Raw genomic sequence first — 27,858 nt, forward strand, 5'->3', positions numbered from 1 at the left:
AATCAATTCCTCTATGAAAAGAGGAAGAAGAAAAGCTTCGCAAGCAGTTTTGGGGCCACAACAAAAGACATCTGTCTCTTTGGCAGCTAAATGCTAAAAAACGAGCCAACAGCAGTAAAAGGTGCCGTCAGACCAAAAGCATGAGCTGAGAGATGCAGAGACGATAAAAGAGGTGAGCCTGAAGTCACGCACCTCGCAGCTTTATACAAATAAGAAGGCTGCTCATGTAGCTGTGACTGAATTGTACAGTGACAGTCGTGAGCTGAATGGAGAGAGAGAAAGAGGGGAGGGAGGAGGAGTGTGTGAAAGAGAGATAGAGAGAGAGCTCCTCAGTTGCCTTAGCAGCGCAGCTTCATTCCTTCACAGTTTGGTGCTGTGCGCGCTGCGCTTCACTTCACGGGGTGTTCCCCTCGCGACTGCGCGCTGATTAACTTCTCACGGTCCGGTTATTCCACCGCTGTTTGTTTTTTTATTTTTTTTTCAAATTAGCAAACTCCAGTTTCTCCAAGTTCCACGACGCCTGTTATGAAGATAAACGCGACGGTGGCTAATTGATTCCAGCGCCGGCTCCGGTGTCGAACAGCGCGCGCAGGGTGCACGCTAAACAGTACTTCTGACACGCGTCCTGTCGCACGAGGGAGGATGGCTCTGCCTCTGCGGGCGGCGAACTGGAGCGCGGTGGTGGAGGTGGTGACGGCGGGCTGTGCGGAGCGGGGGAACCTCAGCGTGGAAGTTGGCGACTATAATGTCAGCTGCCAGAACGGATCCGTCCTCCCTAGACCAGCCAGAGGAGGCAAAGGTAGGATTCATCCTCCTCTCCTCATCCTCTCCTCCTTACGCCGAGCTGTCGCTCATGAATCACCCAAGCTGAGCTGTGAAACTGTATTCATGCTTCAGATGGAAGTGCTTCCATCAGGCCAAAAAAAAAAAAGAAAAAGACAAAATCTGGCCCCAAACTGTGTCGTAATTATATTGTACAAATAGTGTGTTGATACTAGGACACAAAAAAGGAAACAAGTGCATATCTGTAAATATGCCCTACAAAATTAAAGCTCAAACCCCTTGGTTGAAAGGATGCTTTTATTTTTCCGATTGATAATTTTGTTTGCTTCCAATTACAAAACAGCCACCTATGACTGTAATCTGTAATCAACTGTAATCAGCAGACCCGAAGGTCATTTCATCACAAATATTACGTTTGCAACACAAACGACAGATCCTCCTGTATTTCATACTCCCTGCCTGCAAAACAGTAAAAAAAAAAGAAGGGTGCATTGAGGAGTTTAAATCAAGTTCCTCAGCCTCATTGTGTGCAATCCATCACCGAGCAGACCAATTATACTATACTTCACTCTGCATCGATGCGTGTGTGTGTGTGTGTGTGTGAGAGAAGCTGTTTTAATCTTGAATGTTGATTTTTCTTGTGTATAATTCTCAAACTGCTGACTGCACATTGAGGAGATTACCCCCCCCCCCCCCCCCCCAACACAACCGAGGAAGATAAGGCCCTTCGTCTCCTATCGGGACACCATGTGGAAAATATGGGTTGATTGAGGTCTGAACGTGGGCGAGGGTTCTTTGATTTTTTTATTCCCCCCCAGCGCTGCTGCTGCAGAAAATTTTAGAAAAAAATCTTCCCCCACTAAATTATTCACAGGCGTTCCCGCCTTCTGTGCTGCATTACTTTTATTGACCTTATACAGGAGGCACATCGGGCTCAACCGTAGAACCGAGCCGGAGTGGAGCGTGCTCCGCTGTTTGATGATGATTTTTACCCGTTCTCCCTTCAGGCCGAGGGAGCCTCCTGTCTGCTCTCGTCCTCGGCCCGAAAGCTCCGGGGTGACAAACCCGTCATGAGACTAAACGCACTTCATCAGTCGCTCTCAATATTTGAACCCTCGTCTTTACAAAAGGCTGCAAAGACTTCCTGACTAACGGCTGGAGTTTAGACCTTTATCGTCCACTTACACAACTCTGAAATCGGCTCATCACATTTCAAACAACCGCCACGAATAATCGCTCGGTAATCAGAGAGAAAAAAAGGCGCTCCTACTTAACTAGCCGGAGAATCGTGACATTTTAAACTCGGGTGCATCGCAAAGAGGAGTCGGTAATAGCTGATCCTGCTAACTTTTGATGGCGCCAATATGCAGAGACGTCAACAAAAACACAGGTGACCCCTCCTACAATGTAAATGCATGATATCCTTTGAGGTCTGTAGTTACAGGACACACAGACTGCAGACTCCTGCAGCCCTGGGGCTCTTGTTAGTCCAGAGAAGGCATATACTGTGTGCACAGTAATAGTGGAGGGACGCCTCAGGAGTTTGTAATATCTACGGCGAGTCGTCTCGTATAGGAGATTAGCTTCTTCCAGCTGGGTGTGTACACGGTGATGTAGACTGTCATAACATGATCACGGGAATTAGATCAAATAATCGGTGACATTTGAAGCGACCTGGTGAGGCAGAAATATGTCCTCCCCTCCGACGATGATGAGCTGCTGCCTCTTGTTGGCGTACATTCAGTAAAGACGTTAGATATTTATCTCATTCACTCAATAAAAACAGTACAGTTATTGCAGACTATGAGAGGGTGTAGAGTGTTGTCTGTAGAGCAGACAGCACAAATAATAAAGACGTCCTCGGCCGTTTTAATATTAATGGCCTGCCTCTGCACGACGGCCCTTTGAGCTCGCTGCTAGCAGAGGATTGGTGGCAGGCAGGGCTGCAGGTTTATGGGTTATCACAGACTCCATATGATGGAGGACCAATTTCACCGTCGGTTAATCCGCCGTCATGTGACAGATTTATAGCAGAGGTGGAGGGAGAGAGGGTTTGTTTTCAAGTCACAAGTCTTTGCGCTCAAGTCCTTAGTCAAAGACTGACAAGTCACAAGCCATGTCCCAAGTTAAGACACTAGACAAGACAGGCAAGTACCAAGTCAACACTGACTAGTGCCAAGTCCAGTCCCAAGTCCAGATTCTAGTAAAGAAAAGCAATTCCCAAGTCAAGACTGACGAGTCCCAAGTCAACACCCCACTCAAGAGAGGCAAGTCTCACCTCCTAAACTTTGAGTTTTGAATTCTAAACAAGTCAAAATGTGCTCTTCACCAAATGTAATGCCATTTTAACAACAGAATACTAACACATTACATTTACAAAAATCCTGAATGCTTTTTAAAATTTGTATTTATTTATTAAAACAAGTGCAACTTAATCATAAAAAAGCATCTGGGGATAAAAATATCGACTTGCTGGGACGTTAATTCAAGAATTAAATTGATTGGTAGTAAACCTTTTAAATACAATACGTTTTAATCTTTGAAGGGAAGTCATCAAGTATTTTCAAGTCAAAAGAATCAAGTCACGAGTCAATGAAGTCACTAGTTATTGGTGTTAAAGTCCAGGTCGAGTCTTTTTTACTTTGTCAAATCCAATATAAAGTCTTCAAAGTTGTGACTCGAGTTTGACTCGGGTTCAAGTCACGTGACTTGAGTCCTCCTCTGCTTCACAGGGCTCTCCGCCTCCTGTGCAACTTCAATGATCCTGAAATATACAAACTAACTTCTGATTGATTGTTCTTCTGTAAAGTCTGAACCTCACTAAGTTTGAGGTCTCTGTAGTCCGGAAGAAGTCCAATTAGTAATGTTCACTGCATGGTGCTCCCTTTGGGAACACGCCTCACCGCTGTCTTTGTTTACACAGTGATTTATGGGAATCACATGGCGACCACCTCAGCTGAATGTTTAATTCCATAAATAAATCCCTCAAGATATACAGCTGCGGTAATACCCGGCGACGAGGTGTTCAAATGAGGCTCTATCGAGGCAAATGAGGAAACTCCCATTTAATCAAGTTCCAACAAGTTAGGGTCGGAATAGCTGATTTCCCTTCCTTTAATGAGTGTTGTAGTGGTGATTACAACACTCTCTTAATTACACTGTGGAGGCATTGGAGAGGCAGCAGCGTGGACAGGGATTTACTCAGTTTGTCGACTGCAGTGCGGTAACGCTGCTGAACGCTCGACTTTAAATAGACGTGCGCTCACACCTACTGCGCTGTCCGCCGTACCCGTTCTCCACTTGTGCTTTCAACTTTAAATATTCTCTTTGGTATCTTACAATATGGTAATGAGGCAGATATCGGGAGGAATTAATGGCGTTCCGAAGTGAAAGTGCATATCTGGCGAGGCCTCGTGGGTAATCTAAGATGTGCTGAGCTCGTTCGCGCGCGCTACAAACAAACTCCGCCCCAGATGTCCAGAAATGTCCCGGTAGAGAGCGGTCAATACTATCCTCTCATGGAAAGGCTAATTGAGTTTAACTGTGCTGACTAACAGTAACTGAACCTCATTAGAGTGATAGAATGCGATACAGATGCGGAGCACGAGGCGCTTGATTGCTTTTGTCAATGGATTTACTTGTCACCGCTTCTTTTAAGACCCAGTAATGCGTGTTCGCTCCGAAGAGGGCTGACGGTTCCAATCTGCAACCAGCCAGATTGTCTCCGAGCCCAAAGATTGAGTTTGATGTTTTCGGCCTAAAAAGGAATCCGCATACCTGACTCAAGGTGATATCCGTCTTGGTATTCGGTGGTGGGGCTACCCCTCTGTGATTAGACTGAAAAAGCAATCCCTATCTTTGAGGATTAAAGCCAGGGAGCGCCTCAGTGACGTGAGAAAGAGATGAATCGGCAATGCGGACACAAATCTGGTACCAGGAGCAACCTTCCAGTCTGGGGAAACGTTCATGAGCATGTTTATGTTTGGAGTGTTTACTTGTTAAGAATGAAATGACTCCAAAACACAACCGTACATGGTTATAAGGAAACAGATGTTTATATGTAATAACCAGCAGGTCCTTGTGCTCGGAAAGAAGAAAAAAAAGATTACATTTCAAAACACTCAGACGTGATAAACACCGTAAAAGGGAAAGGTGCACAGACGAGTTGATCGCTGTGAGCTGAAGCTGCAGAGTGGGAGTGCAGGTAAACCAAATATGAAAACACAAGTTACTGTATTGAAGGTATTTATGAGGATCATCTTATTTCCATTTCTCTGCTGTCACCGGGATATTATATCGTCCTTGATATGGGAAAATGTTTTATGAGGCTACAGAAACGTCAACCAGTGATAGATTTGTTTGTCTCTTGATTAGAAAAAAAGAGCGACTACTAAGAATGAAAATGTAATTTTAGGATGTTTATCGCTTTAAGGACAAACTGGAAACGTCTCAACAGAGTTGTACTGTAGAATTGGAAATGTCATTATGTTAGAGTGATTCCTCTAATATTCTGGTGATCGTGTGTTTGCACGAATGAGTTTTATTCATATCTGTAGCTTAAAAGACACACGGTGGTGTTTCCTGGGACACAGAGTTATGTCTACAGTGACTGGTTGTCATTCTCCACATGGTGCCTTTAAGTAAATGATGCCTGTGGTAATTCTTAGTGCTCGTAGACATGCACATGCTCCAGAGGAAGATGGGAAACCACAGCATGCAGTATGAAGAAGTGCCGGATATTTGTGGCGCATTTATTGCTGAAAGAAACAGTCCAGGTATTGATCAACGACACGTTAATACAAGTTTGAAAGTAAATATACTTGAGAAAAGCGAATCAGTTGCCGACTCCCAGAAGAACAGGACTAATTTCCTGATTCATGTCTGCTGCTTCACAGTTTCATTTCCAATGAATGCGTTCTGCTCGCTTGTAATTAGGAAGACAAATCAGATGTGCGAGGAGCCGACAGTCGTCTCTTAGCATTTCATCATCTCATAGCGCCTCGGGTACGAAACACCACCTCATGGCGAGGCCGTGATTAAAAGGAGAGTTCAGGGTTGTGGCGTCTGACATTATTACTGTTCATTATTACCGGCGTGAGTCATCGAGGAACCAGCACGGAGGCGGTTGTGACTTCTTCTGTCTGTGGACAGATTGTCAACGCGACCGCGCCGGACTTGCCGCTCACGCAGCTTCACAGGTGCGGGTCAAAATGAAGACGATGGGTGTGGTCAGAGCAAGGCAGCAAGGAAGTAGGGGGTAGGACGTAGGGAAGCGCCTTTCCTCGATTTTGCATCGTACCTGGTGTGATCCCTTCTCAAGATGGATCCCTGTCTCAGGGATCCTCTTAATCAGGATCCTTATTAGGTTCAATAAACAGGCCTAACGTAACCCAGCCCCGGGACACGCCCATAATGTTCCACTTTGACAACTGTGGCACGGGGGCATTTCGGGGGCATTTTTAAAAAAATCTGCGATGTATTTATAGATGTATTTGAACGCAGCTGTCACGCTTGAGGAAGTCAAAGGAACCGAAGTAAATTGTTCTGCAGCCGGCTCCCCTGAGCCCGACGTACCGCCGGTGCCCAATGAATAGATAATTCCATTTTCACTCAGCTGGATCGCTCCCGATCTAACTCAATAGAAGCCGCTGAGCCAGTGTGTGTGTGTGTGTGTGTGTGTGTGTGTGTGTGTGGGCTCACCCCGCTCAGTGAGCGCTGATTAGGCAGATCTCTACCGCGTGTGTTAAAACTCTCTCCCATTAACTTGACCGCGACGTCAATCCCCGGCTGAGGAAACCGTTATCGGAGCCGTCAGAGCATTTTGTGATCAAAAGAATAATTCATATTTGCAGGGCGGAGCGACCAGGTCTCTCAGATGGCAGAGGTGATTAACATGCTTCCTGTTCAAATCCCTCAGATACTTTTATCTTTAGCCGTAGTTCCTCTGCAGATTGTCCGATAAATGCAACTAGACAGGTAAAATACTGGGCCAGGTAATGTTTGGTGCAGCGCACAGAGAAGGGTGTTTAAAACAGCTCATATTTTATTTATACAGCACAATGCCACACGAGTCAACAGTTCTGTAACTGGGCCAGCGATGCCCCAACACCAATGGAGGTTAAGGTACACAGGACAGTAGGAGCAATTCATTCAGAAACTAAATCACAATCTCAACGAATGAATGAGGATGCTCCTTACTGCAGAACAGAAGGAAACAGCAAAACACTGCAGTTGTATGTAACTAGCATCACTATAAGCAATACTGTTGATAATGCATGTGATATTAATAAAGTATATACCCGTCTAAATGTTCACACGCCTTAAAGCGAGACGATGAAAATGCTAAGCGTTAGCTTTACAGTAGCACAGGATGCAAAGAGCCATAAAGTGACCACACTGACTATGACGTCAGTTACACAGCAATATGTATCCGAAGTATGCTAATGTTAGCTAACGTTAGCCGCCATAAGCTACTAGTCATATCGGATCAAGTAAGGCTGTAGCTGCAAAACACGTAGTGTACAAAAGTATGAAATAGAGCTGCGGTGTGGCCAACCCTCCCTCACAATATCCACATAGAGGGCATTTGGTCAAGATAGCGTGAGATTAGATTTTCCTCCACACCGCTCAGCCCTAATGAAGACTGCGTTTGTGCCTCTGAGGTGACGCATGTCGCTCTGTCTGCTGACCTTCGGCCTTCTCTCACGTCGCCGCCTTTAATCGGAGGACTCAATCAGGCCCCGGCCGTGTGCCGCCGGTGACTCTCACTCTGGCACAGACTCGCTGTGACAGGCCGGTGTGAGTGAAGGGAGCTGTTAGGAGAGTTAGCGAATGAGCCCGGATAGTGATGACGATGGTTGATTTTGGATTCAATTTATTTGAGGCCTATGGATTGCCGGGGGAAGAGACTCACAATTCGCAAGAGAGGGTGTTGAAGGAGATGAAGTATCTGCGAATTTGGGAGTAGCTTCTCCCCGGAATGCCAGGGCCGTGTGGTATTAAAGACACCATACTGGCTGCTTAGTAGAAAACAGTAAAAGAAAAACTATTAAAAACAAAATAAGTAACTGAAGGCCTCGGGGTTTGACCCTTGAGGGTTTCGTAAGAAGGTGCCTCCGAAAAAACAGACACTAAGCAAATCTGGGGCGAATCTAGTTCTGCTTAATGTAAGAATAATGTAAGAACGGACAGAGATTGGTTCTTGTGTTTTGCTGACAATGTCGGGTTTGAGGGAGAAGATCCTCTGACACATAGGCTGGGCCCCATGGCCAAGTTCAAGTTCCTCTTATCAGGGGGGCCGATCACACACACACACACCCACTGACAAACTCACACTCAGCACATGTACACTCACACACACACACACACCAACTGACAAACTCACACTCAGCACATATACACCCACCCACACACACACACACACCCACAAGCATGACACATATCAAAAAGGATCACTGTGTTAGGATTGCTTGATCAAGATTTAGGATGATTAAATGGTACATCCATAGAGGCTTAGAAAACATGTAAAGCCCGTACCCATTAAGGGAACAGGCCTAAAATAGGCAAAAGAGTACGTATATTAAGAATACTCGATTATTTTAATCATAGGCTGGGCAACAAACGATATTATGATTTTGTATTATGATTTTGTATTATGATTTTGTATTATGAGTTGTATTATGACTGATAATATGTTGTATGATGTTGTCCTTCCTTGATCTGTGATGAGTGAGATGGATTAATGTCATACCCTGAGCACTGTTAAACCTACGTTTGTGCAGAAGCTATCACGAGGGAGCAAGGGGGGAGGCAAGAAGTCCTGTGACCTAATTACAAAGAAAAGAGGAAGTCGGGGTTCAGACCAAGTGCAAGTTCAAGTTGAAGCATACGTCAAATCACAAGACAGCTGTCACGAGGCACCTGCCAAAAAGAGGATCTTGCCCTAAGATAGAAAGGAGGGGGACAGCAGATCCCCCGCTTGAGAGTATAAAAAATCTCAATTTTTAAATGTTCGAGGCATTAGTCGGGAGGAAAGACGTATAGTCTTTTGAAGGCATAAGCCTTGGTTGTTCACAGGACTTTTTGTAAACTCCGTGTCTCACTGAGTGTTAGCGGTTTTTCAGTCTTTTCAATTTTGTTCTTTACCTTATTGGTTATCATTTTTGTATGCATTGGGACCTAAATAGGAAACTTGTAATTGGCAGAAAATAAATAAGTAAACTTGTAGCGCTTCGTCAAAGATTCTTTTCCCTGTCCATCGGTGATCTCCGGCCTCCGGGAGAGGGGACACCCCCTCGGGGACGAGACCAGCCCCTGCAGGTAAGCAAGGATCCATGCACGGCTACACGACTGATTGCTCCTTTAGCACACACCACATACATCTGTTTCTAAAAAGGAGGAAGAGATCCGTAGGATAACCTGCACGAGCTTAATATCTGTTGGGCTCTAAATCCAGGTGGTAATAAATTAAGAACAGCTTCTCCTTTATGAGCACCGGGAAAATTATTAAGGATTTCTAAAAGTACAGTTGACTGTTGAGATTGAAATTGAGAAGTTGATCGTAGACCAGGTAGCTACTCCTTGTTCACTTAAGGTAATTAAACTGGCGAGATCAAATAACTTTGCCCAAAGGTTAAAAGGGTCATATTGGTGATTTATTACTTTGTGGGGAAAGCGACATCCCGTCGGGGATTTTCTTTAACAAATCAGTCCAGAACAAGAGGCCAACGCTAAAACTTAAAGCCAGTTGAGTGGAATAACATAGAGGTAAAGAAAAAAGGGGCGCCGTCCCCCCTCCTCCTTCTAGCCGACCACTTCCGGCCCAGGGGCCACTCACCGGGGGAGACCGGACCTCGGGACAAGAGCCCCGTTGATCCGTGTTCACCCTGAGGGCAGACGTGGATTCTGCCCCTCGCTGCCGAGGATCCGAGTCAGAGTGCACGCAGACACTCCGAAAGATCCTGGGTCAATCACAGTCCGTCTCGGACGGAGAGCCTCTGTTCATTTGATGGACCACACTTGTGATTAAAAGGGACTGATAAAAGTAAATTTTAAAATAAAAATAAAGAACTTGTATTTTTTATTGATTAAAAAACTTTTTGTCTTTTAATATACATATATCTAATAGAAGGCGCGCGGAAGTATAGCTAACTAATACGTAGCACGTCACAGAGCGTTCCCAAATCTCCGTCCTGCTCTCTCCGATGCTCAGCCATGTGGCGGCGCTGAGACGAGAGAGGAAGACCCTTTAATACTTCGTTTCAGAGATGTTTTAGAGCGCACGCTTGTTGTTTGTCGTCATCGTTTCTCTCAGTAGTATTAATCTAATTAGAATTTGGCTCACAGGGGCGGGAAAAGACTGTTATTCTGTCTTGTAATAGACTTTGTTGTCTTATGTGCCCGGATTCTCCTTCCCCAGGTAAACAGCCTGAATACAGCCTGTTCCCTCCGTGTATTGATGTTATGTTCAGTCTTATTTTGTCATTTCTTGTGTCATTGAATACGTGGGCTGCTGGAGTGAAGACAAGAAAAAGCACCGACTTCTGCACACAAATGAGGAAAAAAGTTGTTTTTTTTAAAACCGAAAGTTTGTTTTTGTCAATCTAGCCGAAGTCTTTTCACAACCACGCAGTTCATTTAATTACTTTCATGACTGTTCCCAGTTCCATTCATTAGTTTTGTTGTCTCATGACAACAAGGAACTGGAACACTGAGGTTTTGATGAATCAAGTTCTGTATTTTCTGTTTTAGAAGGCAGACAACGTTCACTCGGCATGTCCCATTAATTCAAAGCTTTGTAATTCACTTCTGAAACTATGCTTCCTTCCTTTAATTGATCAGCGGAGTTATATAGCAGAATAAATGATGTCCTCTCTCTCTCTCTGTCACAGAGATGGACTCGTTCCGCATCCTGCTCTACATCCTCATCTTCCTGCTCAGCGTCTTCGGCAACCTGCTCATCGTCGTGGTCCTGGTGCTGAACAAGCGCATGCGGACCGTCACCAACTCCTTCCTGCTGTCGCTGGCGGTCAGCGACGTCATGATGGCCGTCTTCTGCATGCCCTTCACGCTCATCCCCAACATCCTGGAGGACTTCATCTTCGGGGGCGCCATGTGCAAGGCCGTCTCCTACTTCATGGGTGAGGACGGGCTTTTTCCCCCTGCTAAGGACAGCAGCTGCTTAGCTTCACATAAAGACTGGAAACAGGAAGTCACTGCACACGATCCCTGTAACACACTTTGCTTTTTGTACAGATAACGTGTTAATTAGTGCGCTTCACAGGTGCTTGTGGGTGGATTTTGTTGACTTTTAGAAAGGTCCAGGCTAGAGGTTATTTCTTATCCATTTAATATTCAAATGAAATGCTAATTTGAGTGGGCCATTATTTCCAAAATCATTCATGGAGTCACATTTGTCAGGAGCAAAAGGCGGGGATCAAATGAATCTAATTCTACATAACAATGAGCAGGTCATTCAGTGACTGGGGGGGGGGGGGGCTCGATGATGCTGCAGCCCCACCATGACCTAAAAGGTCCAGATTTAAATATGCGGCTCTGAGAGCTGGGTCTCTGGGTCGGTTGATGGAGCTTGGGAGCTAACCGCTAACAGCTGGTCAATCACCTAGCTCCCCGAGCTTCTTCAGCGTGTTCGGTTTATTGCTCCGTTCACCCCCCCCCCCACACACACACACACTCCCCCTTCCCTTTGGCACTTAGTTCCCAGGACACCATTCCTTTCAATTGAGAGTTACTGATGGAGGGGAAACAAAGTCCTCAGAGCTGGTGAGCTTGCTGACTGTCAATTAGAACGAGAGAGTTGCAATGTTAGCAGGCGGGCAGCCTTAAAGAAGAAGAACCCCCCTCCCTCCCTCCCCTCCCTCCCCCTTTCTGTTGGAGCTGATACGAGCTGGAAGAGTCTCAATAATGATGCAAGTCCCTCTGTGTGTTGCTTGTTATTCTATATTCTCTTCAGTCAGCGTTTTTACGAGTTTCCCCAAAGTCGACTGTGTTCTTCTTCCGCATCTGAATATTAGAATTTCTAACTTTTAACTTTAAAACACTTTCTGGTGTTTGTAGTCCGGAGAGCCGGTTCCAGCGCACGCCGTACAACCACTAAGGATTCCGGCCTTTGGACCTTTGTGGCACGTCTCTCCCACATGTCTACACTGTCAAATAAGTAGAAGTAGTCCCAGCTCCTCCATGTAACAATCATAGAAATACTGACAAATACAAATACCAACATGTGCATGTAAACACCCACATCCATCTTAAGCCCCCCCTAACCTGACCCTCCCATGAGGACGGCCCTCCATCAGCCAGAACCGATCAATACGCAGGCTCACTGTGACCGTCCTCACCCCATTGATTGCGCGGCAAACTCATCTGTTAGCGCGCGGCCATTAAGACATGCGATACACCGTCCGTCCTCCCGTTCACCCGCTACCCTCCATCCATCCGTCCTCCTCTCCGCCCCCGCGCTCGATGAGCGTGAGTCATGGCCCCCGTACTGTTTCCGTGGCAGTTATGAGATCGATGTTGTAATAATCTGGACGTGTGCGTGTGCAGTCTTCCATCACATTTATGCGTCCATGTTTGCGTTTGTCGTTGCCGGTCATATGATGCAATTACTAACATACTTACCAGCTCACCCCGCCCCCCCCCCCCCCCCCGAGGAGCTGCTTGCATAATGTAGTCGAGTTTGGGTTTTGTCGTCGCTTCCAGCAGACTTTTACAAAACTGGCTGCGAGCGCGTCTGGCACCTATTAAACATTCATTTGTAAAAGCCTTTAGGATTCTTTTCGGGCAACTTTCAACAGAGCGAAATAGGTGTGAGCCGACGGTGAACATAGTTTCAGCTGAAGGAATGTAAATCCCCCCCCCCCCGCGGGGTGGAGGTGTGCTGGCAGACCTCTCGAATCAGAGCTTCACAGCTTTATCTGCCGAAAAGCCAGTTATCAAACTGCGAGCATCGGCCCCGACTCGTGTTTAATGAACAAGAAAAAAGGGATTAGAGCTTCCTCCCCCGAGACGGGAAGATACGGCGCAAAGGGAGGAAAAATGGCAGCGTTTAGTCGGTTACTTGGCTGGTAATTAACTTGGCTGCACCTTGTCCAGAACCTCCTATCCTCCAACATTAGCTGTCTCCATACTGCCAAGTGTGCACGTAATGGAAGCTTATATTGAGGAGCCGGCTGTTTTATTTCATGGTGTTGGAACATGACATGTGAAATGATATTCGCTGTGTCTCCTTAATGCAGTACAGTATTAATATGAGAGTCTGTTCTAAAGTGGCTGAAGGTTTCATGGTTTCCTGTGTCATAACGCTTCTTCAGAGGCCGAACAAATTGCTCCGTCAATGCTGATGATGTCAGCGTTTGCTCCGCCCCCTCCCTGCCAGCAATACAAACCGATTGTTAGACAAGAAGCGCGCTAGTCTTTGAGCGGTCTGCGCACTTTCTGCTGCGTCATTAATTCAAATTACCGGGTTGTCGGCGCCGTACATCACCTGGAAGTGCACTTCCTTTCAGTTTGAATGTGAACGACCTCCCAGCTATCAGTCTTTATAAGTGTAGGGTTTGAAAACTCATGATGAAGTCCTGTGGCTCTCCCTCTGGCGGGGCTCATCCTCGTGTTTTCCACGCACTGAAACGTTGCCTACGAACGCGTGTTCTGACAAGAACGAGCCAATGATTTTTATGTTTTTATGCTAAGCTAAGCTAGCAGAAACTTTACATTTACCAGACATGAAAGTATTATTGATCATCTCGTCCAACCCTCTGCAAGAAAACAAGTACATTTCCCAAACATGTCACACGATTCCTTTTGAACTTTCTATGCAAAGGCCTTGAATATATATTTTCTTTCGCGTTTGATCTGCATTTTACCGCCAGTTGTTTTTTACTCTCCATAATTCCATAAGTCTTTTAATCCTGCTGTGCGTCTGTTTGCTTTGTAAAGCACTTTACAAAAGTGCGGTATAAATAATTCACCTTCTTTTTCATCTTCTACTCGTTATTTTTTATTGTTCCTTCCTACCTTGCCGTGTCCCACGTTTTTAGCAATCAGTGTAAGCCGGCGCTTTGGCTGGGCATGACCGCCTTCAAGCATCAACAACAGAACCCCCCCGCCTCGCCCTCGTGTGTGTGTGATTTGGTCTGTGTCTGTGCTTCGCACTTGAAAGAGATGTGTGGGTGTGAGAGACTTATTGTGCGAGACTCTTACAGTGCCGGTGCACTGTACAGATCTGCATCGGTTGACTGTGCCACCCACCTCCTTCTGCTTAGCCCGGAGCCGGAGGTGGCTGGTTTTCTAGTCGGTGTACAGTGGTCGCCTGTCAATCAAGCCTCACACCAGCAGCCTATAGACGGCGAAGGCTCTCTGACAAAAATAGAAACTCTAGCCGGCTAACGAGCCACCCTGATTTTCTGAGCACATTAATACATAACTTCTATTTGGTGGATAATCGTGGCCTGGTTTGGGGATATCAACAGGAAGTTAGTGTGTGTGTGTGTGTGTCACTGTCCAGAGTGCTGAAACACAAAGATGGATGGACAGTCTCGTCAAAGCCAGGTCTATTTCTGTCATTTATCTTCACATGAATGTCCATCAGGGATTAAAGATAACTTCAGAAAGTGAATCTAATTCATGTCATATTTTTGATGCAAACTGCTTTTTTTACAAACTGACATCTTTCATCTCTCGCAGTATCTTCGCCTCACGTGTTGAATAACCCACTCTGAGCCAATAAACCCAGAGGTTTTGGTTTGATGTAGTATCCTGTCAGGTTTCATGTCGGTGTAGCAGCAATCACAAAAAATGACCCCCCCTCTCAATGAGCCGAAATGCTTTAAATAATGCAGTCTCGTTCCGACTGCTGGCGGAGCATAAAAGGCATACAGACGTCTTTCTGTAATAATGATGTTCTCTTTGTTCTGGAGTATCCCGACCAGTCAGCTCCTTTGTTCTGTCAGCAGGAGAATGGCTTCATCCCATCGCCGCTCTATCACACTCCGGATCAAACCCCCACAACCAGACGCCCCCACAGCTCTTTCTTCTCTAAGTTTCAAATTTTACGGTCGACAATATACCTTAAATCCCTAATCTTTTAGCTTCTGATAGAGCTTATCACAATAGAAAGGAACTTTATCAGCGGTTGGCAGGAGAGACCGTCGCCAGAGGCTGATGCTGGAAAGGAGACATTGTTCAGTCAGAGAGCAGTCCCCCACTCAAACACCTGCAGTAATATGGTTCCTGTAGATTGCAGAACGACTTCCTTCCCTTGAATGATAATCCAACGCGACGGCTTCGTCGGGACACTTTCTTCCGTGGCGAAGCAACAACAGACGGGGGATTAAAATGTTGTTGCTTCTCGTAGCAACAAGAGGATCAGCGTGGTTAATATTTCCAGTGACACGCATTAATGCTTTCTGCCTCACCCCGTCTCACCCCGTCTCACCCCGTCTCACCCCGTCTCACCCTCGGATAAAAGGCTCGCCCTCTGCTGATTATGCAGATCAATGCATGCAAATACAACTTGCCCTTGGATTGTCTCAGAAGGAGTTCAACCCGCGTCGGACCCAATAGACCGTTGACCGAGACAATCAAAGATGGATGTTATGTTTAAACAGAAATATCTCTACGCCTTTGTAGTCTGATTGCCATGGTGGTGGATGTGTTGGGGCTTTATTCGACCAATGATTTTATAGCGCCGAAAGCGAACTGGGCATAACTAGCATTATAATAATGATAATTAATAATTAAACGCTGCGCATGTTTCAGCAGCTCATCAGCTATTACAATTGTTATAAAGCAAATAGTTCAGATTGCTGGGTACTGGTTTCATACAGGATTTGGGGCATTTCTATTGCCTCTCAACGTGCTGACAAAGACAACAGTGTTGAGGGGGAACCGGACAATACGTGCAGATTTAGTTCTTCCAGTTTTTATGCTGAGATAGCAACCTCGGGGCTGCAGCTTTATTGACATGAGAGTACTATTGATCTACTCGTCCAACTCTCTGCAAGAAAGCAAATAAGCATCCCAAGTGCTGATATATCTTGCCTGGGACAAAAGTGCCGAACGGACAAGCAGACCAGACTCTCAAACGGTCTTCTTGTGGTCTTTTTCTCTCCTGCAGGGATCGCCGTCAGCATCTCCACCTTCAGCCTCGTGGCCATCGCCATCGAGAGGTACAGCGCCATCTGTAACCCGCTGAAGTCCCGCGCGTGGCAGACCCGATCCCACGCCTACCGCGTCATCGCCGCCACCTGGCTGGTGTCGCTGATGATCATGGTGCCCTACCCGGTGTTCAGCTTCACCACGTCGTTCCCAAAGGCCAACGGCACCGTGGGCCACAAGTGTCGCCTGGGCTGGCCCAGCAGGGAAGCGGAGCAGGCCTGGTAAGCACTGGTGGCTCGTTCACCAGCTCACCAAACATGTGAAAACTTGCATAAAGACATGCACGACGGTAATTTGGTGGACGTGCTCCTTAATAACAGAGGTGACAGATGAATAGACGGAGTGAGTTAGTGAATTGAATAAAGTCTGCATGGCTGTGGTTCCACTGTGGAGACACTCTGATTTACATGCGGTGTAATTGTGTAATCTATATGCATTATTGAGCAGAAAGTCGCTTCATTTTGTGAGCCGTGCAATCAGACCCTTTCCACTGATTGCTCGCAGTTAGAAAATTGATTGCATGCGGATTTGGTCATTTTGGTAATCTAGCTCAAATTTCATGTTCTCAGCGGAGCACATTTCAAACATGCTTTCTGAAATATTGTATGTTTGACTTTATACATTTTGTGGTGCTGTAAAAATGGATCTACTGACTTCCACACACTGCATACCTGCCCAGTTAGACATACGAGACGGATAAAAAGTCTCGCTAATGATGAAGAGACGGCTCTTGAGTTCTTGTCGTTTAAGACTTGAACCCCTGGGCTGAAGCTGTGAAAGGTGGTGTCTGAAAAATGGATGAAATCATTAGAGGGGGGGGGGGGGGGGACAGTTTTTTAAGATGGACAAAGCTGACCAAGCAGCTCCTGTTAAGGCATAATTGGAGACCGTATGTAATGGATTCATTTGCTAGCATAGCAGCGGTGGGACCAAAAAGAAAGACTGTACTCTAATAATAAAGCTCCTAGAAAGAAAATCTATTATTGATGCTATACAGTCTGGATTGGTGGATCCATCCATCTGCATGCCCTCTGAGGACCAATACATGCTTCGTTGCTAAAAAGCACCCCAAGTACATGGATACGCTGCCGAGGAGAAGATAAGTTAAAGTGCCATATGCTACTCAAGGATTTCCACAGATCTGTCCGTAAGCAACTTAAGGTCCTGCAGGACGGCGCAATTAAAATGAAAGAGAAGTTGAACACGGCAGAACCTCGGACATCTCCCTACTTGACAGCCTTTTGTGGTCGAGCGCGCTCTTTTTCTCGGTCCGTCTGTCAAACTGTAAAGCTTCTCTGGGAAGAGACGAGGCAGTGGGAGACCAGTTAATTAGTCTGCTCGGTGAGGAGGAGGAAGAAGAAAGTCCAGGCTCTGATGTCAAGAGTCCAGATGTGTCACTAAGTACGCAGACCTTTCAAGTTTTAATCCCCCGCTTCGTCTTCGCCCCCATCGGGACCGTCTTTTAAAGTCCACCGGGGTGAGGGGTTAAAAAGGAGAGATCACCTTTTCCATCTGCTCGCTCTGCGAACATGGCTCCTAATGAAGCCGTGCTTGGAGTTAGTGAAGCGTTCATAGTCTGAGATGATGACACTAAAGTGCATAAAGTGGTTAATGAACCAATCCTGTCACGTCAAAGATGAATGTAATGATTTTCGATTCTTGTAATTATTATTATGCATAGTGTGAATGACAATTTAGTCTTAATAAAGAGCTACGCCGGAGGGATGAATAATCACATTCATTGAGGCAAAGCAGCCCCAAAACTTTTAATATGAGCATTTAAGATGAAGAAATAAGGATGCTCTAAAACAGCCATGTTTTCCTAAAGAGTTTTCCTTTCACAGCTAAATCAAACAGAAATTGGAGAGGGACTTATGACCCATTTAACTTCCTAACACGGACGTTAGGCAGCTTATTGTACATCATTACAACTATAAATAAATCATTTTTCGGGATGGTGGTCTGGTCTGGTACCTTAAAACCCTGAATTTAACACGGCACTTAAATGCACTAAATGGGTTTTGTTTTGATGGATAATATTCTTGTATGCAATTTAAGCAACAGAAATGTTTGCTCTTTTTTATATTTACTCTACGCCTGAATAAAGCAACGGTATCTTTTATCTGATTGCTCGATTGAATAATCAGTAGAATACTTGATTACTAAAATAATTCTTAGTTGCAGCCCTGTGCTTAACAATACTTTAGATAATGCTGTGTTTGCATCTTTAGTGGTGCTAGCGTAAAAGTCGGGACCACCAGAGTTCTAACAATTCATCCTGAGGGGAACAGAAACAACCAATAACCTTTTTGGTTGCCAAAAAATGTCTTAATCAGCGTTCGGTTGTACTTTGCAACACAATCTCGTGTCACTTCTGGATGCAAACAAGATGGCGACGGCCAAAAAGCCGAACTCAAGGCTTCAAAGCGCCAGTCCATAAATCGATGGGTGACTTCACAGCAAAATACATCCAAGTCAAAGGATCACTAAAATCAGCAGGGTTCATCCTCTGTGGACCATGAATGCCTGTCCAAAAATGGTTGGACTGACTGACATTGCTATCCATCGAGCAATGCTGCTAGTGTGGCTTAAAACTAAGATTTCATCAGAACGCTGCAAAAGTAGACAATTTCCACACCTCTCGATCACAGGCTGGGTTTATTCTTAGTCGTTAAATGTGTAGCACGTGCATATGGCTTTCCTAGGTAATGAATAGGAACCAAACACACCTTTCCTGGTTGTTAATCATGTAGCTTTCAGGTGATGTTGGAGCAGTGAAAAGAAAGATGCTACATATGAATATTCATCGTGCGGTCCATCTGGGTTTCCCCCTCGAGGCAAAACCAGCACAGATACGACCCGATTCTTTTTTCCGACGTTCCCGCACTTCTACATGCTCACTTCCTTACAGCTTTTGTCCAAACGGATCTTCCACAGTATCAAACAGCTGATGAGAGGCTAAAGCCCCCTTTGCTTTTTGTAAATGACAGGCTAAAGAGAGAGGCTGAGTTCAGAGGGCTGCCTGAGAAGACATTAGAATATCAGAGAATGAATGAGACTTCCTCTGTGCCGTCACTTTCATGTGCTGACTGATGTGCGCCGCGTGGTCCAGAAGGTTATTCTGTGATTATGACGAATCAAAAGGGAGATGTGTCTGCAGACGGGAAAGATTTATTACGATCAAAGTGACACCTGCAGTTTCTTTATCTCATTTATTCACGGGTTACCCTTTCTAGGCCAACTCATGTTAAGGTTTTATCCATTTGATCCGCTGATAGAGTTTATCCTTTCATAAGAAAGCAGACCAGTGTTGCAGGTCTCGTATAGAATTTGCAGAGCGGTATCAGCGGCTCTGTTGATAAATTCCCTATTTTCCTCAGTTTCTTTACAACTTACTCAGTTCACTGCTTTTTCTTTGAGGTGCCATCAATCCAGGCACTAAAGAGAGAGAGAGAGCCGTGATCATTATTCTTCTGTGCCAGGAAAATGGAACATTTATGATCAGACAACAGCCGAGTACACAGCCTGGAGCAGCATGCGGTGTTAACAGCATATTTAATAAAGCTTACTTGGCAAAAGGTAATTTCAGAAATGTCTTTTGAAAAACAACATTTCTGTCTGTTGTGTCATCAGGTTGTGAAAAGTGAAGCCAGTGCGTTAGTGCCATAAACGTATTATTTCTAATGGACAGCAGAGGGTTGTCCATTAGTCAAACACGTCTGGTTGTATAGAAGTCTATGAGAAAATGACTTCTCTCTTGATTTATTGCCTCAGTAAACATTGTAAACATGAGTTCATGGTCTCAGTCTCTAGTCTTCTTCAATGATGTTCATTTAGTAAATTATGGTCCCAATAAAACGATGAAGCAGGATATTCTTTAGGGCGGGGCTACCTTGTGATTGACAGGTCGCTACCGAGACATTGCTGGATGATGGAAATGTCCACCAACCGATGAGCGACATCACTGCGACTACATCCACTTAAATCTATGTGCGTTACATACAGCCATGTCTACCGCGTATCGTATATATAGCTACTGTGGACACTGTCAATATGTCAAGGCACTTTGATGAGGTTGTGTTGAAAGCCTTTCCTTGGTTAAACAAGATGGTTTACCTTCTAAAAGAAAGTAGTGTTGAAGTGTTTGACTGGTCCAACTGGTCCTAGCTGTAAGTATTTGCGTGTAGTAAACAAAAACAGCCCAAAAGGAGGTGGAGCAAGTGCAGAGAGCAGCCTGATAGCCTGCAGGGAGAAGCTGCAGAACTGGCCCGGGATGCTGCAGTAGTGCTCGCCAGGCACCGCGGGTGGAGAGAGGCCCGTTGGGAGGGGTCAACCATCTGCAGGGCCTCCAGCACACGAGTTCACACGGAGGGCTGGGCGTCGTTAACCTGACCCGCCAGATGGTTTGTTACACAGAACCATGTGGGAAGCCGACATTGGCAAACGTTTAGGAAAAGGGCAAGCACTTTCAGAAAATACGTGGCATTGGATGAACTGTCAGTCAATCAAAGTCTTGCCTATAAGCCAGTTGGAGCGAAAACATCTTTTCCATCGAGAAAAGCCTTTCGTGCTCTTCTTTCAATGAAGAAACAGTTCTGATCAGAACCAAGTAGTATCGAAACTTCTCCAGTCAAATGATACATGCATTCGATCCTTTTTTACCCAGATCTAATAGTACTCTCTTGGTATTTGTATCACTTTCAGGGTACTGGTATCATTATTCTTTAGAACAATACCCTGCGCTATTCACAAGCGAGTTTTTCTGCCTGTAGCTAGAAAATCTGTTGTGTTCGGTTGGTTTTGAGGGCTGATTCAACTCCCTCTCTGTGTTTTGTTCTTGTCTTTCCACTCTGGCTGTTTTTCAGGTATGTGCTGCTGCTGTTCATTCTGTTCTTCATCCCGGGAGTGGTGATGATTGTAGCCTACGGTCTGATCTCCAGAGAGCTCTTCCGAGGCATGCAGTTTGAGGGGGGCCAGAACAGAGAGACCACTGGTGAGAACCATCATAAATTCAATCCAAACTGCAGCAGACTTTCTGTTCACATCGATTTATTCCACAGCAAGGATGAAAACACCCATCGCACATTTTATAGGCCCGTGTGTGGAATTCATTAGAAAGAGGCTACAGCGGGATTTTCTCAGAAGTCTGGTCAAACACGACAACCTCCAGTCATGACAGAATGAAAATTCCAATTAAACACGTTTGTTTGAATGCATTTTCAAGTGTTTTAATGTTTGCACTTTATAATAGAAACAAACCAACATTCTCAAGTAAACACATAATGCAGCACGACTGCGAGAGGGAGATTTGTTTGTTTTGCCTCAAGCAGAGAATGACATATTTGGCTGCTACCTAGACGTTCTGCACCTGTTACAGACACAAATAGACTTCTTCTCAGTTGTCGGAAAATACCCACTCTGCTTGTTTTTCGTGCGCGTTTGGAATTCCTGCGAGGCTTTACAGTATAGTTCCTAAAGAAAAGGAAAGATCTGTCAGGTATAGCTGTGGTCTGCTGCTGTTACTGTGTGCATGAGAGGCTCCTGTTTCCATGGAGTCTAGTGTGTGATTCATCAAGGTTGAGACGATCTGCAATAGCCTTCGGTAGCAGCTGTTATTGCTGAACATAGTGTTCTATTCCTTCGGGATGCGAAAGAAAATCATGAACTTCCAACCTTGGCATTTTGTAATCAAACCTCCTGTTCACGCTGGCCGTTTATCCTTTAGTGCTCGGCATTGACAGCATGTTGAAGTTCACCAACTGTAAACTTTCCGACCCTCCCCAGGCCAGAAGAACGGTGTAGGACGGGCTGTCGCGGGATCCAATGACGACGACGACGGTTGCTACGTCCAGGTGTCCAAAAAGCCCTCCTCCGGCGTGGAGCTCCCCACCCTCTCCGCCTCGTCGGCCGCCGCCGCCCAGGCCAAGACCGAGCGCGAGCGCGCCCGCAGCAACACCTCGGCGGCCAAGCTGCAGGCCAAGAAGCGGGTCGTCCACATGCTGATGGTGATCGTGGCGCTCTTCTTCATCTGCTGGATGCCACTGTACTCGGCCAACACCTGGAAGGCCTTCGACCAGAAGTCTGCCGCCAAAGCCCTCACGGGAGCGCCCATCTCCTTCATCCACCTGCTGTGCTACACCTCGGCCTGCGTCAACCCCATCATCTACTGCTTCATGAACATGCGCTTCCGCAAGGCCCTGCTGTCCACCTTCGCCTGCTGCTTCCGCAACCGATTCTGTCGCTGGTGCAGGAGGAAGGAGGGGGCCGAAGACGGCGCCACCGCCACCTCCATGGCCACGGCCACCTCCATGTCCAAGTTCAACTACACCACCGTCAGCACCACCGGCACCTGCTGAGCCTCGGGCGGAGCTGGTCGCAATCGGGTGTCTGCCGGGGCAGCGGTCACCGTGTCCACCATCTGTTTTGTTTTTCTTCAATCTTCTTCATCTGAATATGCTACGAGTCACGCGCCGAGTAATGTCCCTGCCCTCGTTCATGAGGCCATTTGAAAAGGTTGCCTTCAAATTCTGCGTGCATGATTGCAGAATGTGAGGCGTTTGGTGACATTCTTATTTTTCTGTTTAATTGGCAGCATCCGCTTTGTTGCATCCTGAAGAAAACATCAAGTGCCTGTGCTCTTTGTGTAGCTTTGTGTTTGTCGTGGTGGTTTGTTCACTGGCTGAGAGACATTTTAGTGAGAAACTACGTTGGGAATATGAATCTTGTGTACTTGTAAATACTGCCTTTAAGTTCTTATTGTGCCAAAGGTACATTTTTGACGGAGACATACTGTTGAGCAATGAGGACTCATTACCTCAGGAATGAATCAGTATGGATTTCAGCTCCTTTTGTGTTTAATGTCGTTATATCTTCACTCATTCAGGGCATCTTCTGAGTCGTCTATTGAAGGCTACACAGGGCAACTTTGGATAGCATTCTATTTACACCAAAAAATATTGAAGGGAACAGAGTCAGTCCAGCTTCTTGCTTAATGTTTCACTCTTATTGAGTTATGTTTCATCGCTTCTTGTTCAGCATATTTTCTGCAAATATCACCAGAATCCATTCATTCAGGTAATTTTGCCCACTTGTTTCTTTATGTGTTTGACCTTTTTGAGGCAGCGCTCTGTGATTGAGGCAGGTGCATCTTTATCTTGACGATAAACATCTGAGGACTGTAATCTAGCTTCATTCCTTGGAACGCATAAATGAGACAGCCTGGTGTTTAAAAAGAGGCAATTTTATTGTGTTGATCCAGCCGGCAGCATAACAAACTGGGATCGCACAGCCTCGGTCGTGAAACTTCAATCTCCGGTCGCCACTGCTCCGATGTATGTTGAATACTGATGCAGACATTAACATCGGGATGGGGATTATTAAAGGCTGATTGCACCCGCTGGTTGCTCCAGTCTGCCACAAATGGCACAGAAAAGTGCTTTAGTCAAACTCACCTTTTCTGCTCAATTATCTCTGCAGTGTCTTTTATTCTCGCTCTCTCTCTCTCTGCAGCGCTGCCAATTATTCTGAGCGTTACCTAAGTACAAAGACCCCGTTTCCAGGCTTAGACTAATGAGGTGTTCCTCGGGAACCCTCTCCTCTCCTGCGGTGGAGCGTCTCGTGGCTTCGCCTCTGCAAAACCGTCGACAAATGGCTCCGCTGACACGCCACATCTGAGCCCCTTCAGTTCTTTGACAATAACAACAACAACCTCCAGTTAAATAGAGTCTTTCACTCGAGGAATCGCTACAATAAAAGGGAACATTGTCGGGCAAAAACAAGTACAAAAGGATTTTAATAATAATAAGAATGGGTTGTGAATGGGTTTCCATGCTGTTTAGTGAGATGAGCCTCCTAAATTTGCACCCAAAATGTCATCAAAACTTTCATTTATAATTTTCAATGTCCTTCAAATTACGGCATATTTGCACTTGACTAAGATCACAGGCGGATAGGGCTTTATTTGCTTTCTTGCTGAGAGTTAGGTGAGAAGATTGACATCCCTCTAATGTCTTTACGCTGAATATGAAGCAACAGCCAGCTGTCGGTTAGCTTAGCTTAATGCTGCTAGGGAGCGACCAGCCGGCTAACCAAGCTAGCTGTTTAGAGGGACGGTCTTCTCTCGCTCCTCGGTTGTGTACTTCGGTTTGAATAAACAAGACAACGGTGTAAACAAATCATTCAGAACTACTTCTCACGCATGCACAGCTGTGTAACGTAAATTAACCAGCCAGTGTGTGAAGATAACCAGGTAGCTGTGTCGTTAGCGACCAAGTTGCCCCAGAAGTAGCGCGCTACCTTAGCTAATCCCAGGGGTTATTTCATGTGATAACATTGGTTCGGAGGCAAGCGTTTAAATTATCAAATTTATATTAAAAACTTTGTAACAAAAGGTGGAAAGTGAAACGTTAGCATGACCAATGAGATAAGAGAATGAGACCCAAGCTTGAAAAATCCCCAAATCCCCCGCATCATACATAAACATTCATGTTAAGGCAGACTTGGTAGATTCATGAGCTAGTAGTAGATAGTATTTTGATGAAAGGACAATTCTGAATCACTGTGGAAATTATGCACGACTTCATTCATGAACTCAGGCAATTAGATTTTGAAATATGGACGGGCTATCGTCGCAGTGACTAATTCAAAAAGTTGGCCTCCACAGCACAACCGTATCTGGACGTGTGTTAAGCAGAGTGATGCAATGCTTTTGTGCAACATGCGGTGATATGTCGACAGCTAAGTCCTTTCATTTCCTATCACTTTCAAGTTTGCTGCTCTTTTTCATGACCTCGCATCGCCTCCAGCCCCCCCACCCCCACCCCGCCTTTTTAATCCTCTTTTTTCAGCGCAGAGGCGTATGAATACATGAATGGCAATAGCGTGTGGGTGACAGCTGAGATTTGCAGGCACAAGTGGTGGCGGGGGGGGTCGCAGACGGACGATTGGCAGAGCCTCACTTGTACACACCTCGTCTGGCGGCCTCTACTCCGTGTATGCTTTTGTAATTAAGGCAGAACAGTGAGTGATTTCCATATCTTTGCCGGCGCTTGGCGCACCGGAGAACCTGGCGGATTTAGTACGGATTTATTTCCCTGGTCTGTGCACTTTCCCCTCCAGTTAAATTTGGATTAATTTGCATGTTTTGGTACATTATGAACCTATAGGTTATAGTTTAAGTATGTTAAATGACCATAGCTGAGTAGGAATAATGAAGATAAGCCTCTTAAAGCTGGCGTTGGTATTATTTTATGGCCTGTAGATTTACAACTTCTCAAAATAAATCACCGCTCATTGGCATTATGAATGGTCAGGGTAACGACTTACAGGCAACCTCGCTCACTAATTATGGTAAAAGGCTCCGAGAGAAGCAAATGTTTGCTCTTGAAAATGAACTGTTTTTGAATTTGAGTTTATCTATTCACCTCAGCAGGCCAGCGAGTTCATGTCTGCATTATTAAAATGAGCGAACCTCCCAGTCTCAGCTAGTTTTACTCAGCACGCTTCGTACCTTCAACAAGTGCAATTCATTTTCCTCACTGCAGGATTTGCTCATGTTTCATTTTTAAGTGTGAGATGATTTTAGTCTTTAAACCAAATCCTCAAAAACCAACGACAAGTTGTGGTTCATACAGAGGTGTAGGCAGATATTTAAAAACATATATTTTAACAGTCAAGAAGCTATGCTACAAAAAGTAGTAGTATAGCTTTTTAATGTGTATATAACCCACATAATCAATTTTAATGTTATCCACGTAATTGTGCGCTAGGTATGGAGAGCAACAAAGGCCATATAGGGTGTTTATGGACAGATGGGTCTAAAAACTTTCACCCAGGAGACAGCTGTTCGTGTCCGGTGTGAAACCAGAGGCCAACATCGACTGATTTGTAACTTCCAGAACTTATTTTTAACCCAAACCACGATCTTTTCCTCAACCTAACCAAGCAGTTTTGTTGCCTAAAAACCGAGGATGCTTGTGATCGCTTGACGCGTGAAAAAGAACAAAATAACTTTCCGTGAGATATCATACGAACTGTTGGATACGCTGTGCTGGCTGTAACGTCAATAATCTTGTCCAATTCTCAGCAAAAAAGCCAAAAAAGGTCTTTAAGTCTATATGGAGCACGTCTCTATTATCAGGGAATATCTCCTGAAACAAAAAAGCTATTTCCGGCTACCGAAATAATACATTTCTACCATAACAGAAAGTTTACAGACTCCTCAAAAAAGCGAGGTAAAAATGCCCCTGCAGGGGTGAGAAATCCAATTCGTACCCTTTCCCGAGAACAATGCCTGATGCAAATTGAAAGTGAAATGAGACGGAGGCACGGGACGGCGCGCACAGTCGGTTTATCTCTTATCTCTACCTCCCTCAACAAGAATCCCATTAGGCGCTGCAGGCGGCACACAGGGAGGAAAAAGAAAACACAACAAAACCTCTTCAGTTCTGCACAATGTTTGACCGTAAGAAAGGACGGCACAATCACAAGCTGCAGTGTCATGTTTCAGAAATGTCACTTCTCTGGCAGTGAGACGGGCGCCTCTTTGTATATGTGATGATTCATGGGGAATGTAGTTTGTGCTCTTTAAGCGGCTCATTATGATTTTGCTTTTAGTTTTAGATTACACACTTTGAGGAAACTCTGCTCACCTTGAGTTTACAAAAGTTGCTTTCCTTAGTTGCTGAATATTTGACTGCTGGGAGTTCAGAGATTTTCCAGCCGGCAAGCAAACTGACAAAACGCTCATAAGTGAATTACGAGAAGTTGTTTCGCAATTATTTATAATGGCTTCCTGGGGGGAGCGGCTGCGAGTAAAATGTGCCTCTGCTGGATTTTTAATTTTGCTCTTCTGCAGAATAAGTCATAATTTCAAAGAGCGATATATATATATATATATATATTTTTTTTTTGTAGCTTCACCTCGGGCACAGAATGAAATATGTTGTGTTTGGGCCTGCAGGTCTTGCACCTGTGAAACGTACTTAATGGGAACGGTCTCATCTTTCCGTGTTCAGCCTTATGATAAGGGGAAGAAAAGAAGACGTGTCTTTGGTACGGCAGCTTTCTCTTCTCCGCTTCCAGCTCAAACGTCTCGCTTCTTCACACCTTCTGGCGGAGCGCCTTGGGTGTTGACGTGGCAGCAGAACGAGTCAACAACTTGAGAAATGCCGAGGTGATGAAATCTTATATTTATTGTTGGAGGTCCGTCCCCTTCGCGTGTCCACATGCGCTACATGTTTACCGAAGCGGTCTCCAGAGGCTGCTGGATTCTTTCTTTTTGGGACATTTTGCCACATCTGGTGCCTGCTCGTGCTGCGTTATGAAATGTGTAACTTGTCCGTCAAACGGGACCTCGCGTCTGTGAGAGGTCTGCGGTGTGAGGTTGTTGATGTTGGTGATGTTTTGCTTTCACTGTGTCTCCAGCGTGATGTTGTTATACTGACGCGGTCTTGTTCGGGTCATGGTTGCTGGCTACAAGTGCGGTGTTTTTCATGCCAAATGTCCACTATTTAACAAAGAATAAACGTTGGGAAAAAAACATGATTATGTGTTGATGTTGTGTGTGTGAGAGCATGTGTGATTACTTCAATAAAAAACAGGTTTTTGGTGTAACATCTGCTGGATGATGAAGGGTATCTATCTGCCTTTGAAGCGCTTTCACATGTTAGGCAGAGGAGGGCTGGACTGAAGGTATTCAGCAGTAAAACATGAAAAAAGGGCAGATGAATAATAAAATAAACAATGGCCAGCCAGCTTCCACAGAGAATACTTTAAATCAAAGCCCTCGGGAAGTTCAAACTGGCGTTTCATCCAGGATCGGGATGAGGAAGAGGCTGAACGTCGTCTTGAACCCAAAAAAAAAGAAAATACTTTTTCTTTTCGAGCCTTCAGAGACGA

The 27,858-nt window shown here is 45.3% G+C and overlaps 1 protein-coding gene across 2 annotated transcripts; it reads left to right on the top strand.

Annotated features, from left to right (window-relative positions):
• Window positions 1-368: 368 nt before the first annotated feature.
• cckbra (cholecystokinin B receptor a) lies at window positions 369-27,498 on the top strand. Of its 2 annotated transcripts, none has more exons than XM_079185709.1 (5): window positions 369-799; window positions 10,674-10,922; window positions 15,920-16,181; window positions 20,826-20,953; window positions 21,745-27,498. In XM_079185709.1, exons 1-5 carry the CDS (start codon window positions 643-645, stop codon window positions 22,314-22,316), a joined length of 1,368 nt encoding a protein of 455 aa, XP_079041835.1. In that variant the 5' UTR covers window positions 369-642; the 3' UTR covers window positions 22,317-27,498. The 2 variants fall into 2 exon arrangements, with proteins under 2 accessions (XP_079041835.1, XP_079041836.1); XM_079185710.1 differs by lacking the exon at window positions 369-799 and adding an exon at window positions 1,509-9,102.
• Window positions 27,499-27,858: the final 360 nt, after the last annotated feature.

The sequence above is a fragment of the Pholis gunnellus genome, assembly GCF_910591455.1.
Source record: "Pholis gunnellus genome assembly, chromosome: 24".
NCBI classification, from domain to species: Eukaryota; Metazoa; Chordata; class Actinopteri; order Perciformes; family Pholidae; genus Pholis; species Pholis gunnellus.